Raw genomic sequence first — 17879 nt, 5'->3', positions numbered from 1 at the left:
AAATGGCAGCTAGTAGGGGGAGGGTATGGTCCAAGTGACACTCATTATGTGGTTAGGGATGGGTAGTAGCTGACCAGTGCCCTGTATGTACCCTGTGTCCTGTCACCAGAAATGCCACCAATGCAGAACTAAGCCCTGGTCTCTGGCTTCCATCAAGAATTTGCTGCCCCCCCCCCATTTGGGGAAAACAACACAGCTGTTTCCTCTTGCCTCATTCTTTTCCTCTGTTTTCCATAAAGTCCTCCTGTACTTCCATTTGCTGGCTTTGGGGCCTTTGAGGGTCTGACCCACCATGTCTGTGTCTGTGAGAAGAGAGGAGTGACCTGCTGACATGGGCATTTTCAGCTCAGATGCCTGGACCTTCACCTAGCAGCCAGCTTCTGGGGGTAGGGGGAGGGAAATGCAAGAAACAGTCAAGGTGACCTCTGTCCTCTCTGAATCGATGTAATACACTTTCCACTTGAGTCTGACCCCCAGGAAAAGTTAGGGATCCTCTATCTTGTCTCCTTTTTTCACCATATTCTCACGGCTCATCCCCTGCTCTGCTTATAGGTGCCTCCAGTGCCCATGTTCTCTCTCCAACCCCTATTTATAGCTAGCGCAAGTTGCTGGGAATAGTGTCACTTATCCAAGCTGCACTGATTACTTCTGTGGGAGAGGGAGGGGTCCATGAGGATGATCCCCCCATGTCCTAAATCCATCTGCCTGGGGGCATCCTTCCCATGGAGCTAGAAAGAAGGGATTTTAAACTATCCTGGCTCTCGTCATCATACACCCACACATTGTTTCAAGTGAAACCCACACAGAAACACAAACACACACACATGTTGGTACACACACATGAAGTAAGCATGATGGACACGGTAGTGTCCATCCCATCTACTCTGTGAATCTCTTCCACGAACTTGGTTATTTACCTGTCGTCTACCCCATTAGAAGATGAGCATCAGCCCTGGTTGTTTCATGCACAACAATACAAAGGACTCACAAGCTGTTGCATAACGCTCCACCCAGGGATCCACAGTGATGCATAGTTCTCTCCCAAGCTCAAGCATTCACCCACACACCCCTCTAACACCCTCTTCAGATGACACCCTCTCCCACTGGCAGCCCCCTCCTTGTGCCCCCAAACACACAGACACACACTCCCTCCCTGTACCTCCTCTCAGAGTTCCACAGTGCCTAGCATGCAGGAGGCACTTAATAACGGTTTATTATTTGAGCTCCTCTATCCCTACAGTACATATAGCTTCCTTCATCCCTGGATCCCCTTTCCTCCATCTGTCCAGATTATTCCCAAATCAACAATGATTTGGGCTCAAGAGACTAGAAATGGCAGGACATGGGGAGGAGGATCATATGAAGAAGAGGGTGAGAGAAAGGACGGGGTAAGGCAGAAGTGCCCCGGGGGACTTCCCAGGTCTAAGTGTTTGCTTAGCCCCCACCCACTTGATATACTTCAGGCTCTCCATGCAACAAGTAGCAATGGGGTCAGGGCCTGCAGCCTCACCCTTCTAAAAACCTCATTCCTTAACCAGTCCTGGCTTAACACAACCGTGAGTTAACTCTTTGTGGGTGGCCTGGAGCAGTCATGGATCAGATGGGGGTTGGTGTGGTCCCCTCACCTTTGTAAATGGAAATGCCAAAGCTACAGCAGCAGGACCAAGTTTTAGACTGTCACTCAACCGGGGATGTCCCTGGGGATGGGATGTTAATTTTCAGATCATTCTTCAAAGATGCTAGCTAGCACGGTTCATCCATTCCCATACCCCAATGACCCCATTCACTCCTGAGAGAAGGCAACATAGGGCAAGGTTAGTTCTGTCCTGATGGGAGGGACAGATCTCCTAGGGCCAGGGCAAAGATCACAGAGCCAGAACTCCTTTTTCAGTCAAGCGGCCAAATCCAGACACAATTCAGCTTATTCCAAGGAATGAGCCCATCCAGAAGTCCTTCCTCTAAAATAAAGTGCAATCACCATGCCAAAGCCACCAGGCACTCTCCCATTCCCCCATCTCAATTCAGTCAATCTGGGGGGTCTTCAGGGCCATCTCCCTCCCTACACACACACACACACACACACACACACACACACACACACACAAACACAAGTGGACCTTGATACCTGACTAGAGGGTGTCCCACTGTGGGTGAGAGAAGGGAAATGTGCTACCTACCTTCTCCTGGGAAGCTCCAGGGCCTTGGATAGCCGTAGTGTGCGAGGGGAGGGATGGGGGTGGGAGATCAAACACAAATCCACTGGTTTCCCTTTACTCATCCACCCAAGAAATGGTCGTCTCTCTCGGGAAATGGGTATTGGCTTTTTCAGAGTAAAAAATAAAAACAGGATAAAAGCCAGATTGGGGGTGGGTGTTGGGTAGGAGTCAGGAGAAGGGGTGGTAATTTTCGATGAGCAGGTCTAGATCTATCTTTTCCATGCCCCGGGCCCCCTCTCACCCATGTTCTCTGGTTCCTCCTAGCCTGCCGGGATGATCTCTGGGTTTGAATTGGTCCCCTGATTCTGGGGAGCCCGTATCTGGCTGTCAGGCAGGGCAGCTGGCTGGCTGGTTGGCTGCCTGGTTTCCTCCATACACACCCTCCAGCTCCCCCACCCCCCAGCTGATAGCATGTGTCTGGGCCCGAGTAGGGAGAGAGAGAGAGAGAGTGTGTGTGTGTGTGTGTGTGTGTGTGTGTGTGTGTGTGTGTGTGTGTGTACACACTCTCCATCGGAGTTTATGCCTGAGCTAAGCTTGCTTCCACCCCTGCTTTGCTGCTGGCTCTAACCATTTCAGAACAAGAGAAGAATTAGCTCAGCATCATGACAAAGCAGAATTCCCAAGGCCGGCCAACAGTCCATCCATCTGTCAATTTTTCCTCTTTTCATAGATATACAGACAGACAGACAGACACACACACACACACACACACACACACACACACACACACACACACACACACAGTATCCTTACAAAGAAATGAACAACTGCAGTCCTGGACTGGGCCTGTCCTGGGATCCCAGGAGCTCCTCGGCCTCAGAGAAGTCTGAAGGGAAGAGCCAGTGTCTTTCTCCTTCAGATACCTGGTGAGTCCCTCTCCTGCCCCACCCCTACAAACGGGAAAGGAGCTCTCCCCAGGCTTGGCAGCATTACTGAGACACAGCCCTCTCAGGTATAGTGTACATTCCACAGGACATCAGGTGGTCTGGGGGGCAGTGGTGGAGGTGGAAGTAAAGGAAGAAAAAGCCAGAGAGATTATAACAGTTTACCCAAGGGGTCAGGAATTAAGGAAAGATGAAGGTCTCAAAGCCCTTGGAGTTCTTGGCTGTTCTATCCATTTAATTGAAACTCTCTACCTATATCTAAAGTAAAATAAATGGGGAAAGTCCCATTACTTATCAAGGTTGCTTTTTCCATTCTTCACCTCCCCAAGTATATACAAAAACCCCAAACCAGATACATCTCTGTTGGTCCCTTTCAGACACACTAAAAAATTCATAGATTGCTGCCAAAGGCTCACAAAAAGCCTGGGGAAACTGAGGCAAAGCTGAGGAAACCACCTGCCAGGAGAGAACCTGGGAGCAGCTCAGTTAGATCATGGATTGACTAGAAGTTCAGATCTCCAAGTCCTTATGCCAGTTTTTCAAATTTCTTTTCTTTCAATCCACCCCCACTTATCTACCTCAACGTCCCCCACTGTTGCCCTAGTAACTGCTGCCCACAGTCAGGAGATGGTAACAGATGTCCAGGAAACTTAGGATCTGAGGAAAGGGTCTTGGGGCGCTTCTACGGCACATATCAGAGTATCTAGGGGTCTGGGTAAAATGTTTCCTCTTCTCAAGGGTGGAAGAGTTGGATAAGTCTGGAGGCATGATTAGGGGACAGGGTATATGCAAGGAAAAAGAGGAGGAGTTAGGCAGAGGAAAGAGTAAGATGAATGAGATGGGGAGAACTGAGTGATTTGTGAGGGTGGAAGTAATCCTGGGGTGAGGGAAGATGCAGGAGTGTGTGGAAATGTACAGAGGAAACCTGGGGAAAGGAAGGAAAAACCTGATCTATATAAATAGAAGGGGGGGCGGGGGGAGAAGGTCAGAAGAACAGATAAAGCCCTTGGAAGAGGGTAGGTAGATATAACCTTTAGGAAAGGTGGAGATGACCCTGGGAATGGGTTGGACAATATCTTTAAGAGAAGGAGGCACAGTCTTTGCCCTTCTATTTCTCTCATTTCTACCCTTGCTATGCCCTGAATCAAAGCTTGTATCAGTAACAGTGGGAGGCATATAAGGAATGGGTGGCCTTCTGTCTTGGAGCCTGGAAGTACATACCTCCCTCTTCCCCAATTTCCCGCTTCTACCTCAGCCCTGAAAAAACACCAACATGCATGTACCCTAGTTTATATGGGAGAATAAGAACCAGTCAGCCTTCTATCATTATCAGTCTGATATTAATCCTTTCTCCCACCCCACCCTAAGGTGGGTCCTCACACCACCTCTTTCTCTTTCCTGAAAACCATCACTGTAATGGAACCAGGAAGCCTCCTCTGGGGTTGGGAGAGGCTGACACCCAGACAGCAGCCTGATCCTGGAGTGAGAGGGATAACTGGGAACCAGGGTGGTGGCAGGAGGGAAAGAGGAAGGTGGGGGAGAACATCGCTCTCAAAAGAAGCATAAGTGGAAGAGAAGCAAGGCTGGGGGATTAGGGGCGGGGGCTGGGGGCTGAAAGGAAAGGACGGAAGGGGGGGGCTTCTTGCGGTACCTTTAATTCAAGGCCCCTGGGCTTGGGGCTGAGGTGCAGCAGCAGCAGCGGTGACACAGACCTCCATCCCTCGGCACATCTCCTCCCCGCCTCCCGTTGCCACGACAACTTCCTGGCCAGATCAGCAGCAGCAGTAGCAACAGCAGCAAGGAGGAGGCAACTCCTCCTGCTTGTTCTTCCTGGTGGGAGGAGGGGGAGGGAGGGAGAGAGAGAGAGAGAGAGAGAGAGAGAGAGAGAGAGAGAGAGAGAGAGAGAGAGAGAGAGAGAGAGAGAGAGAGAGAGAAAGGGTGATAGGGAGGATGAAATTGGGCAGTCCCAGGCAATTCCTCTACCCTCCTTGCTCACTCTGGCCCCTTGTCGGTCTTTTTTCATTTTTAAACTCCTTAGAGGTAAAGGATGGACTCCTGGGGCTGTCTCAGGGAACCCTCATTTCAGGGCCAAAGAGAGGGGCGTTCTGGGTTTGTTGGCAAGAATAGTGGTGAGAATAAGGTAGAGAATAGGCCTGGACAAAGATAAATTGGACAGTCAAATAGATGCCTCCTCATTTTTGACCACAGCCTGGAAGAGATATGGGACAGAAAAAATGAGTAGGATCAGGACAGGGCAGCAATTCTGATCAAAATGTCAAATAAAGCTGAGGATATCGTCTGTCCTCCCCCATCCCATCACACCCCCTCACCACAGGAGGGGTTAGAGGGAGGAATACCCTCTCCCAATCCCATGAGCCCCGTCATGTTCAATTCCCACTTAGGCAAAGGGCAAGCAAAATTACAGTAGGGCCGGTATATTTATTCTGCCCCAGACTTCGAGAACCTGATGGTCCCCCCTTGCCAGATCATACATTCATCTCTCAAGCCAAGGGTGGGGTGCAAAAGGAACTGGAGAGTCAGGGCTCCCCCTACTGTCCACAGCTATGGGTGGAACACTGTCAAGGTCATTACCAGAATGAAAAATAATGTTTGCCTCCTAAAGGGAGTTAAGGGAGAGAGGTCCTTGAACAATGATGGGTGGTCATACCTTTTCCCCTAGAATCCACCACCTCCTAGCTAGAAATGGGCCTTCCCATGCCTCTAAGAGTTTCTTTTTTTTTTTTTCCTGCTTCTGTCTTTGGCAACAACTCCTCTCCTCCCCTCCCTCCCTCCCTTCCTTCCTCATGGGAAGGAAGCATTCTAACTGGATGAATGAAGAGGACAGATTGGTCCTTTCCCCCTTTCCTTGCCTGGCTCAAAGCTTCAGACAGAGGCCAGAGCAACTGGCAGGGTAGTTCTGGGAAACAAAAATTCCCATGGAAGGGTGGAGTCAGAGTCAGCCCTTCAGCGGGACTCCATTCCCCACCTGGAGTCACCCATCCCACTCAAATTGGATCTGGGAGCTATTTTGTGAAGGCACCCAGTTTACTTTCCCATAGGGAATATTCCCTAGAGCACATAGGGTAATTCAGTCAAGGGAATAGCTGCAACTTTAGGTTTGCCTAGTGCCTGTAGTCTGAAGGAGGGGCATTGCCATCCCAGAGTGGCCAAATCCAGAGTTCTGTGATGAACCTACCCCTTCAGAGATGTCCCCACCCGGTCTTTGATTCTTTTGGCCAGGAGGAAGGTCATTCATGCCAGCTGTCCAGACTCACCTCTTTCTTGGCTTCCTCTCAGCTTCCTCTGCTCACCTTGGCCTCAGGCCTAAGTCAGGGCCTAGGCCTGCGCAGTGGGGTTTTTCATTCTAACCCAGTCTCACTTCAGTGCTCCCTTTTGCCTATCACACATTCCTCCTGCCTACCCCCCATCCCATCCCCCCCCTTTCTAGGCTTCCTAGGCCCTGCTAGGGGAGATTGGAAGGAGGAAAGCTTACCTAAGGGAGGCTAAATATTAACCATTGACCAAGCTTGGCTCCATAAAAAAAGGGAGGAAGTCAAGGGAGAATGAAATGTGGCAAGGGAATTCCAGTTTTTCAGTGGGGACATGGTTAGATATTTATGTACATTTTGGCCTAAAAATTATTTAAAATGACAATAAATAATCCAAATTTGCTATCATGACCCCTGGTAAACAGTCAGTTTCACATCTGTAGTTTCAACATGTGGTTAGACTGATGGCCTAGAGGCAGAGCCTTAGCTAAGAATTGTTTTTTTTTTAATTAGGGGCAAAAAAAGTTGATAGGAGTGATAGTTTTGAAGAGGACCAGTCCAACTACTGGTTGAGTTGTGTTGGGAAAGGAGGCAACCTTCTTCCCAGAGAATCTGGTGGTTCTTATGCCCATGGAGGTCGAGGGAAGGTTGGCCTTCAGAAGGGAGTGGATTTCAGAAGTAGGAGTGACACTGATAGTTTGAGTGGGACCAAAATAGTTTAGACTATGCCCATAGTCTTAGCTATTCTCACCCACCCCAGTCATGGGAAGAAAGTACTCTGGACACCAATGCCCTATAGAGAGTCCATTCACTTTGTAGCAGTTAAGGCTCTGTCTATGAAATCTTGGGTGCTATCTGATCAGGAAAAAAAAGATGTTCTGAGTGTCCATAAGATTGGGCAAAGAGGAATGATAAGTAAAGAGGAGGGATAGGAGCTTAGGTTAAAGGATTTAGGTCAGTTATTTAGTTCAAGATCTCTCAAAGTGTAGTCTGGTGACTACCAGAGGGTCCTCTAGACTCTTTAAGAGATCAATGATGCCAAAACTATTTTCATAACAAAACTAAGAAGTTTTGCTTTCTAATAAAGTAAAACCTAATGAACATAAACAAAAGTTTTGAGGGAATCATCAATAATTTTTAAGAGCAAAAAGGGGGTTAGAGTATAAATGACTGATGGAACTAAAAAGTTAGACTTATCTCAGCCCTTATTTCACAGATGAGTAAACTGAGACCCATGGAGGGGAAGTAACTAGAACACAATCACACAGGAAAACAGAACCAAAATTGAAAACCAGGTTCTCTGGTTCAAAATCCAGTGCTCTTTCCTCACTATTGCTCCACTAGACCAAAAACTAATTGGGATTTAAATGTTTGCCAAATGTTTGCCAAACAGCTTATTAGAATGACTCTAAAAACTCCTAAACAGTCTAGTAATATGCTCCTAGCCTTAGCTATTCTCACCCATTCAATCATTTTTTTTTGTTGTTAATAAAACATGTGTACAGTGCTTTATAGTCTACAGAGCATTTAACGATCCATTATCTCATTTTATCCTCCCAATAACCATACTCTGTAGAGGCAGCATGGGGTTGGTGGTAAAGCATTGGACTACAAGAAATCCTAGGTTAGAGGAAGGCACTGACATTTACTGGAAGAGATCCAGAAAATCACAACTCAAACCCATCCCCCACCTCCTAGCAATGACTTCATAACCATGGCCACCTCTGCCTCTCCCTGATGAAGCTAGCATGTATATTATTATCAGATTCATTTCCCTTTTTTTTAAAAAAATGCTTTCATCATATCACTATCCTACTCAAAACTCTTCCTTACTGCTCAACATGATAAAGAAATAAATTCAAAAATCTTGACCTTTTGCAAAAGTTGTTAGATCTACTCTGACCTGTTATTTTACATATGAGGAAACTGAGTCTTTAACTGAGACTTCAAAGTCCATTGTCTAGCACTTAATATCCTCTAGGGTTGGGTACAGTCTATTTTTCTCTCCCTATTCATCTTCATAAACCCTTCATGGTAGCCAGTGATGTGTACTTACTCTAGAATGAGCCCAATGCTTTTCTCTCCCTAAACCTTTGCCCCTAATATTTCTTCCCCCAGTCAGTCTTCCATACTCCTCTCCTTTATCATGTGCTTATGAAAATCCATTCATTTAATAAGAAACAGAGTTTTTTTTTTCTTTTTCAAGAAACAGAGTTCTGCTCCTACCAGGAAACTTTTCTTGTCCATTTCAAGTCCATTATGATGTCTTCTGAACTCCCCCAGCAACAGAGAGGCTTTTTAGACATAATTCTATGGAATCTTCTCCCTCCCACAGAAGCTGAGCTCCTCAAGGATATGGACTGTTTTATTCATTTCTGTATGTCAGCCTACTCTTGTGCACACATCAGACAGTCAATAAATATGTGTTACTTGACCAATTGCTTAGGTACCTCTCTCTCTCTCTCTCTCTCTCTCTCTCTCTCTGCAGCTTAAGTGACTTACACAACCAGTAACTCTCTGAATACAAATTTCAACTCAGGTCCTCCTGCCTCTAGAGTTAGTGTTCTAGTCACTGCACCATCTGGCTTTCCCCACCTCCCCCAACATCTAATCCTGTCTCTGCCTCTGAGTTGCTCTAAAACTCTGGGGAAATTCTTTCCTTTGGGGGTACTTTGCTGGTGAGTTTCCTTTTTATTCTACCCAATCTTGACTTTTTCTTGCCTACATGGGATATCTAGAGGCTAGAGAAAATTCCTTCCATAGCGTGCTTCAGAACTCCTCTAAGAAATCCAGAGGAAGCATCTTTATTACTAGTCATAGTTAGAAGACAGAATTCCAGTTGCAGAGAGACCAAGCACCCAGAATCCATTTTGCTTTAACCATATTGGAACAAGGGCAGCTAGGTGGCACAGTGGATAGAGCACTGGCCCTGGAGTCAGGAGTACCTAGGTTCAAATCCGGCTTAGCTGTGTGGCCTTGGGAAAGCCACTTAACCCCATTTGCCTTGCAAAAACCTCAAAACAAAACAAAACAAAAAACTATACTGGAACAAGACTTTCATTTTGTTTGTCTCGGAGATTCAGCCCTTGCTAGAGGACTTCCAAGGAGGTACAACAAGCCTTGCTCTCACTCAAGGCAGCATTTCTGGACAGTTCTAACTGGTGGGAAGTTTTTCTTGACATCAAGTCTATATCTGCCTCTCTGCAAACTTACACCCATTGTTTCTGTTCTGCCACTTGGAGCCAATCAGAACGTGTCTATTTTCTTTTCCAGGTGACATAGATTTTCAGAATTGGAAGGGACCTCAGAATTCTAGGGCAATTCATAAGCAAACATACCTGACAAAATCATCACCCAACCTTGCTTTGAAACCCTCCGATGAGGGGAAAAGCACTCCTTCCCAAGATCATTCTTTCCACTTTGGTAATTATTAGGAAATTTTTCCTTTCATCAAATCTGTTTGCTTCCTTGAAATTATATAAGAAAGTATATAAGCAATAACACTTGGCTCTAGACAATTGAATCTTATTTTCCCCTTGCATCATATTAGTTTCTTTCTATTGGCTGCTGATCTTGACAAGCTATCCTCCTCTGAACCTCTAAATCTGCTTCCAGGACTAGAAAAAATCATCTGTACATCTCCAGGTTTTACTTTCCCAAGGGATCATACCTACAGCTCCTTCTCCTCACAGAATCCTCATAAGCACAACTATGATAACTTATAGAAAGCACTGTTATGAACTTCAAGGTACTAAGTAAATACCAGTTTTTTATTTTACTATTAACCAATAACAATCATTATTGTAATTTATCACAAAAAATACATGGATCGTAAGATTTTTCTGGCATTAAAGATGTCAATTTATAAAAAGTTGTGATAAAAAGTCTCCTTGTTAATATGGAAATATGTTTAACATAATTCTATATGTATAACAGTTTACTTGATGTCAAGGGGAAGGGAGGGTGGTAGAAAATGTGGAATTCATAAATTTGCAAATGGTTCCATGTTGAAAACTATATTTGCATGTAACTGGAAAAATAAAATTTCAACTGGAAAAAATATTGAAAACTATCTTTGCATATAGTTGAGAAAATATATATTTTTTTAATTTCTTTATTGGGGCAACTAGGTAGCAGTGGATAAAGCACTGACCCTGGAGTCAGTAAGACCTGAGTTCAAATCCTGACTCAGACATACTCTAATTACCTAGCTGTGTGACCTTGGCCAAGTCACTTAACTCCATTGCCTTGCAAAAACAAAAGAAAAAAGCCTCTTTATTGTACTTCCCTCCCTATCATGTGTAATGCTTTTTATAGATACCTACTTTGCCCATTCCTAGTCTTGATTTTGATTGCCTGGCATTTTTTTTAATTTAAGGCAATTGGGGCAGCTAGGTGGTACAGTGGAAGAGCACTGGCCCTGGAGTCAAGAGTACCTGGGTTCAAATCCGGTCTCAGACACTTAATAATTACCTAGCTGTGTGGCCTTGGGCAAGCTACTTAACCCCATTTGCCTTGCAAAAAAAAAAAATTTAAGGCAATGGGGTTGAGTGACTTGTCCAAGGTCACACAGTAAGGCAATTATTAAGTGACTGAGATCATATTTGAACTCGGGTCCTCCTGACTCCAGGGCCAATGCTCTTCCACTGTACCACCTAGCTGCTCCTTGCCTGGATTTTTTTTTAAATTGTATCTTTTTTTTAACTAACAAAAAATCTATTCTTTTCTTCTTACCCCCTTCCTTCTTCCTTTAGGAAAAAAAAGAAAGGAAGAAAACAAAGTGTCTGTAAGAATAACATCTTAAGGCAACACCAAACTAGGATACCTTTTCTCTATGCACAAAATAACCTAGAAAAGTGATCAAGGAACATACAACAGCTTTTATTCAAAAATAAGAATAAACCGGATAACTGATCATCACAATAAGTGAAATTCCACCTTTAGAAATTTGGGTTTATTACCCTCTCCCTTCACAGTCCTTGCACTTGTCCCTTCTCTTCACTTATCTTTGCAGCCACCTTAGTTAAACACCTGTGATCTGTAGTATTATAATAGCTTCATCAGTAGTCTGTCCATGGCAATCTCTAAAGCCTGTCTTTACGGAGCCACCAAAATAATCTTCCTAAGACCCAAATGTGACCATCTCCTTTCCTCATCTCAGGAAAAAACTTTTAGTGACTCCCTTTATCTATCAAATAAATCATACTTTACTTAGTCTGGAATTAAAAGCACTCCACAGTATGACTCCAACCTACCTTTCCAGCCTTCATTGACCTGTCATTTCTGATATGGATGTTTCAGAGACCTGGAGTAGTAGCTCAAACTTTAACATGGCAGCGGCACTTGATTTCCTACTCTTTCTGTGCATTTGGACAGACCTGTTCCTATGCCCAAAAATGAACTCTCTTCTCATCTAATCTCCAAAGTTTCAAAATTCTTGTCTTCCTTCTTCTAGGCCCAGCTCCGGTGCCATTCCCTCCTTTGTATTTAGTCTTCCTAGATGACTCCCTTCACGCCTCAAATCCTGCTAGGATACTTTGTCCAGATCTCGATTTTGCCCTATCACAGCCTTCCTTGTGTTAAACTTCTTTTATCAGTTTGAGGTATGATTTAATGGGTGTCTCCTTTAAAATTCCTGGGAAGGGCAAATTCAATGCACTTAATGTCATTCAAAGATAAGATGTAAAGCTCTTGGCAAACTTTAAAACGCTGTGTGATTGTCTTTATTATTTTTTTTTATTAATAAATATTTATCAGGCACTTTTCCTAATGCATGAAGGATAGCTACTATAGGACACTGAGAATGAGGCAAAAAGAAAAGAATATAGAAGGTGGAGAAAAGGGCCATCAAAAACCAGACCTATGTCCTTCCAATTGTACCCAGAACAGCCCCTGAAGCCAGGCTTCTGGGGGGGGGGGGGTGCGGGTGTGTGTGGGGGAATGGAGATACCACCCTTGACTGCACCCTTTACTATACTCTGCACATTTCTCCTCAGCCCTCCCTCCTCTCCCCACTCCCATTCCCTGCCCCTCCCAGACAGGTCTCACCTCAAAAAACAAGAAAGGAAACAGTGAGAGCTTTCTCCAGTTGGCCCCCAGAGGCCTGTCTCTGCTGGGGACGTCAAAGAGAGGGAGGGAGAAAGGGAGGGAGGGAGGGAGGGGACAAGAGAAAGGAAGAGAAGAAAGCGGAGGCCACACAAAGGCCGGGTTCCACCTTTGAAGCTGTCTCTAACCCAAGGGAGGGAGCAGGGGGAGGCCAGACCAGGCAAGAGTTTTAAAGAAAGTCTCAAATTCCAGTAGGAACCAGAGGGATTGCGAGAACTTTCTCCCCCCCCCCCCCCAGTTACACCGCAGTCCTGGAGGCATACACCTCCTTCTTGGCTCCCTGAGCCCGTCCGTCACACCTGGGGGGCCTCAGACTATTGTCCTCTAAGAAAGCCGGGGGTGTCGGACCTGCTTTGAGAGTTCCATTGAAGGCCAAAGTTATCAGTTGCTGCTGCCGCCCTTCCACCCCGGCCCTCGCCCCCCGCCCCCAGCCCCCAGCCCCCCGGCAAGGATTAAGCCGCTTTGTGAGGGGAGGAGAAAAGAGGCGAGATGGTAAAAAGCAATTATGACAGGTCGGGAGGGGGAGGGCGGGCTGCTGGGGGGTCTGGAGGACCTCCCTCCCGGCCGCGGCTGCCCCTGGCTCGGGGCTAGGGGGCGCCTGTGGGGGGGCACCCCGTGCCCGCGGGTTCAGAAGTCGGGTTGGCTCGCTTCCACACTCAGGCTGCTGCGGCCCCGTCCTTGGGGAGGGGGCGTCCTTGCTTCCCCCCCCTCACTGCATGCGTGGAAGGAAGGAGCGGGGAGGGCCGCGCCTGGGTCACGCGGGGAGACTGAGGCAGGACGGGTCAGGACCACCGCCTCAGGGCTGCGCCGGGCGGGGAGGGGGCCTCACACCTCGCCGGATGGGGGGGAAGGGTCGGAGGGAGGGGAGGGGAGGCGGCACGCAAGCCTCCCCCCACCCCCGCCAGCCCCCCGCCCGCAGGGTCCTGGCGGGGCGCCACGCCCAGAGACCCCCGCCCCTGTCTTCCTCCCCCCTCCGCGCGCCCCAGGCCCTACTGTTCCACGCACTGAGACTCCGGCTCAGGTGTGTCTGCCGGGCCCGCGGCGAAGGGCTCCTCCTCTGCCTTCCGACCCCAGCCGCCGCCTCTCCCCACGGGCCGGGGGCGCGGGGGGTCGCGTCCACCCTCGCCCTTCGCAGCTGCAGGCGCTCCGGGGCCGGCGCGGCGGCCACTGGGAGGCGGGCTGCCCAGGTGGGCCGGTTCAGCGGGCTGGCCACTGGGGAGCCCCGGGGGCAGTGCCAGGGCCGGCCCCGGGGTCCGGCTGCTCCGCACCATCCTGGGCCAAGGGGGGGGGCAGGGCCTGCGGGAGGGACTGCCGCCCCCGGCCGCTGCCCGAGCCCACCCTCCTCCTTCCTCACGCGCGCTCCGGTCAGCCGGGTGGGCGCCCACACGCACGCACACACACACGCAAGTCCTTGGCCAGGTCACACTATCTGAAACTGCCCCTTCCCTCTTGGCGGGGGAGGGGGCTGCTCCCAGCCCCCCTTTCTCCCTCCCCTCCCCGCTCCGCGGCTAGGACGTGCCTCCTTCTTCCCCGCACCTTCTCTAAAGCAAATCCACCAGAAATAAAGGCTCGCCGTCCCCTGGCCCTCCGCACTAAAATGGCAGGTCGCCAAGTCCTCCCCTGGGCTGGCCCCGGCCGAGCCCCCCCCCCCCCCATCTCCGGCAGAGGGTGGCCCTGCTCTGCCCCCCACCCAGCTTCTCTGCCCGACTCTGGGAGAAGGAAGTTTGTGGCTACAGGAAGATTGTCATCGCTCCATTCCCTTTACTTTCCGCTCCCTAAACAGCAAAAAAGCCCCGACCCTTTGCAGAAAAATGGTTTTATTCAGAGGAATGGGGCAGAATGGCGAAATACACCTAGAAAGGGCAACCTTTGTTTTCTTCTTTTCTATTAAAAAGGGGGGCGGGAGAGGCTCGCTCCTACAATCAGGATTCATGCCAATAGGGATCGGGGAGCGATAGCGACAAACATGGAGCAAAATCTGAGGAGAGCTGTCCAAGGGTATTTTGCAAATCTTAAAATCTTAGTCCATCTGCCGCAACTGTGTCATTTCTGAGTTGTTTCCGCTCCATTTCCCTGGAGATTGGAGCTAGGTGCCTGCGTTCAGAGTGACACTTGGGAGTTCTCTCTTTGGTCTTTGCCCAGTTGCCCTGAACCGGACATTCTCTCTCTCTCTCTCTCTCTCTCTCTCTCTCTCTCTCTCTCCCCTCTCCCTCCCTCCCTCTCTCTCACTCTCACTCTCTGTCTTTCTCTCTGTGTCTCTCTCTCTCTCCGTCTCTCTGTGTCTCTCTCACTCTCCCTCCCTTCCTCCATTCCATATGGGATCTAGGGGTGTCACCTTTTTGGTGGTTTTCCCCCAAGCCCCAGGACACCCCCATTTTCTGCTGCAGTCTTGTCCCCTTTCCAAAGGAGGCGCTCTCGAGTCCCTCATGGTCCATGGGGCTCCTCTGTGAGTCTGATGGGGGTGACCTCCCCTCCCTCAACCCAGTCCCTGCTGTATGAACGGGGGTGGGAGGGTTGGTTCTGGGCTAGGGTGCCCCCTCTTTCCCCCGACTACGTGAGGGGCTGGGGTCGCCGGGTGCGCTTGGTCCGGCGGGTTGGTGCTGACCCCACAAACTCAAACTGCTTTTGCCTTTCCCCGTGGTTGGGGAACTGCAGCTGGCCCTGGTAGAGGCGCTTGATGAAATGAGCCTCTCTCTGGTTCTGTCGGCTGCGGGAGGCCTGCCTGGGCCGGCCCTGGCGGGTGAAAGCCATGAACCAGCCCTCATGGCGGGCGTTCTGAAAGGCCGTGTAGTTATTCTCTAGCACAATCTCTGTAAACACGCAGTCTTTGCTCTTCCCGCTGGGCTGAGGGAAGAAGAAAAGAGGGGTTCTGGGGTGGGGGGTTCCAATGAAGTCGATTATTTCTCTCTAGGGAAGCCATGGGCATGTAGCCCAGACACCCTAGTGATTCTGCCAACCGCTTTTGTGGAGTGTGTTCTCAGAAATGAAAGGAAAAGGAGGAGAGGAGAGCTGTCACCCACTGATCTCTAATGGGAGGTTGTTGGAGGGCTACAGAGGATCCTTCTGAAGTTTGAAGTTCCTTCCCTAGAGTGGTACTGAATTAGGCAATACAAATTGTCCTCTTGAATACTCGGGCAGCTTTTGGACTGGGATAGCTGTGTCTCACAAGAATGCAGTGAAAGCCTCTTCAAAACTATATGGGTAAAATACGGATGCACACATTTTAAACGGCAGAAAATTCTATATAAGATAGCACTTAACTGTTCATTTTAAAAATCACTTTAAGTTCTAAGTGTAAAAAGGCACAGAAAGGGCATAATTTCCAAAGCACATGCTTCATTATACCCCTTCTTTATCCTCTATCATCCACCTTACAGGGCCTATGACTTTGGGTACTCAGTAAACATAATTTATAAATGGGGGGGGGGGGAGATGATCTATAAACATAGAGGTTCTCTTTGGAACCATTCTCAGATGGGTGGGAGGGAGAAAAAGTTTATTGAGACCCAGGGAAGGGGTAAAATAGTTCATTTAAGGATCCAAAGGAGAAATAAGGGGGTAGGTAGGTCAGAAGTGAAGGAGGAATTGGAGAAAGAGATGGAGGAACCTCCCTGCTGCTGTTCCCAGGGTTGTCTCCACCGAGGTGTGCTGACCCCAGGTGGCCAGCAGAGGGAGGAGGGAGCCAACATAGATGATTCCCTCTACCCATGCCCGCCCCACCCTCCATGAACACCTGTGTCTTAAAGTTCAGTTCTCATTCCCATCCACGAACCCCCTTTCCCACCAAGGCCTCACCTTTCCAATGAGCTTTCCCCTCTTGCTCATGCAGATGTATTTCTCACTCTCAGCCCCCTTGATGCGAACCCGACTGCCAAATGTATCTGTCTCCACTATAAGCTTGGCTGTTTGGGAGGTTGGGGTTTAAGTTGAGGTGCAGGGAAGGAGGGAGGGAGGGAGAGAGAGAGAGAGAGATCCGTCCATCGGGGCTGCCGGCCCTACACCCCGCATAGTGCAATGGGAAGTAGGTATTTTCAAGGCTGTTGGAGCTAGGTAGGTATTTATTTGTCTTTGGTTTTGAACCCTGCCATAACCCCAGAGCCGGGTTCACGCTCCCCAAACACCCCCATCCCTTCTCAGTTTGATCTTTTCCTGCTCCCCCTCCACGAGATCATTGTTACCCACATGACATTTTGTGTAGCCCTTGTCAAGACTGAAGAGTCAGAGACAGGGCTGGGGAAAATGGATTGGGTCTCACCAAACTTGTTGCCGTCCTCAGCGGTGGCGGAGATGCGGCGTCCAGTGACCTGAACATGCTTGCCGCTGGTCCGGCTGTAGAGCTGGTATTCTCGGATCTGCCGTCGGCTCAGCTGGTCAGTCATGGCACCCTGGTCCCTCACATACTGGTTAAAATTAGGAGACGGGTGATTCTCCCCCTTTGCAATTACCAAGGGAAAAATAGTGTCAATTTGCTTTGGGCAACATCACTATCGGCCCACCCCAAAGAAGAAGGGGTAAAAGGTGAGGTTGGTCTTGGTGGGGATAAGAAGGTAAAGGGGGAGCAGGAACTAGGAGAAACATGTAAAATGTGCTCAAAAGTTTGAAAAGAGAAAGGAGAAAAGCTTCCACGCCTCAAATGTTCAGTGGCTGAACAAGGACAACTGCACCCATCCATATGCTTTTCTCTCTTCTCATTTGCATTCTTCGAGGATTTGAGGATTTGGGGGGGGGGGGGGAATCTAACCTAACTTCTTCAGTTTTTATACAAGTAAATATGGAGCCAGAGAAGATAAACGATTTGCCTAAAGTCACAGTTAATTAGTATTAGAACTGAGATTAGAGTTCAGGTCTCCTGCATCCTACTTTCCATGCCTGGGCAATGGGTATAAAGGGAAATATCACTACACAGTCCCTTTTTCAGATCCTGGGAGGTTCCAGGCAAGCCAGGTGAACACAGGGACATGGAGAATGGAAAAACGAGAGAGAAAGAGAGAGAGAGAGAGAGAGAGAGAGAGAGAGAGAGAGAGAGAGAGAGAGAGAATATGTAATTCAGATATAGAAATGGAGGTAGGGATTGAGAACCAGAACTCAGCAGCCTTTTTATACCCTATTTACGAAATCCCTGATGAGAAATAGGAAAAGCCAACAGAGTGAATCCTGGTGGGTCTTGAAAGGGTCTCTGGATCTCCTAACCAAACCTTTGGGATATTTTAAAGTAAGGGGATCTTAACCTGGTGGCTCCCAAAAGATCTGTAAATAGAGAGTCCATTAACTTGGATGTGAAAAATAATTATATCTTTATTTTCAGTGACCTCTAATTGCCATTTAGAATTTTTTCAATTATTTGAAACTATTAATCTGAGAAGAGGTTCATAAACTTCAATAGACTATCACAGGGGTACATCCCA

The 17879-nt window shown here is 48.3% G+C and overlaps 2 protein-coding genes across 8 annotated transcripts in view; both read right to left on the bottom strand.

The window, feature by feature from the left end:
- Positions 1 to 13580, bottom strand: part of DMTN (dematin actin binding protein) — a 54095-nt gene extending 40515 nt beyond the window's left edge. The window contains exons 1-3 of one of the 7 annotated variants that reach the window (XM_074209109.1): positions 13480 to 13580; positions 4752 to 4930; positions 2178 to 2320 (exon numbers count right to left, since the gene is read on the bottom strand). The gene's annotated coding sequence lies outside the window, so the exon portion shown is untranslated. Of the gene's footprint in view, positions 1 to 2177; positions 2792 to 4751; positions 5851 to 13479 lie in introns of those variants that run through there. The other 6 variants (XM_074209107.1, XM_074209108.1, XM_074209110.1 and 3 more) reach the window with 6 other exon arrangements.
- A 1122-nt stretch (positions 13581 to 14702) lies between these two features.
- FGF17 (fibroblast growth factor 17) lies at positions 14703 to 16953 on the bottom strand. The gene is made up of 3 exons (XM_074225280.1): positions 16730 to 16953; positions 16270 to 16376; positions 14703 to 15318 (listed from the first exon to the last, which is right to left on the bottom strand). The coding sequence occupies exons 1-3, from the start codon at positions 16851 to 16853 to the stop codon at positions 15025 to 15027; spliced, it is 525 nt and encodes a 174-aa protein (XP_074081381.1). The 5' UTR covers positions 16854 to 16953; the 3' UTR covers positions 14703 to 15024.
- Between the last annotated feature and the right edge of the window lie 926 nt (positions 16954 to 17879).

This window comes from Macrotis lagotis, chromosome 1 (genome assembly GCF_037893015.1).
Source record: "Macrotis lagotis isolate mMagLag1 chromosome 1, bilby.v1.9.chrom.fasta, whole genome shotgun sequence".
NCBI classification, from domain to species: Eukaryota; Metazoa; Chordata; class Mammalia; order Peramelemorphia; family Peramelidae; genus Macrotis; species Macrotis lagotis.
Note: the sequence above shows the minus strand (reverse complement) of the source record. Positions and strands in the feature narration are given on the sequence as shown.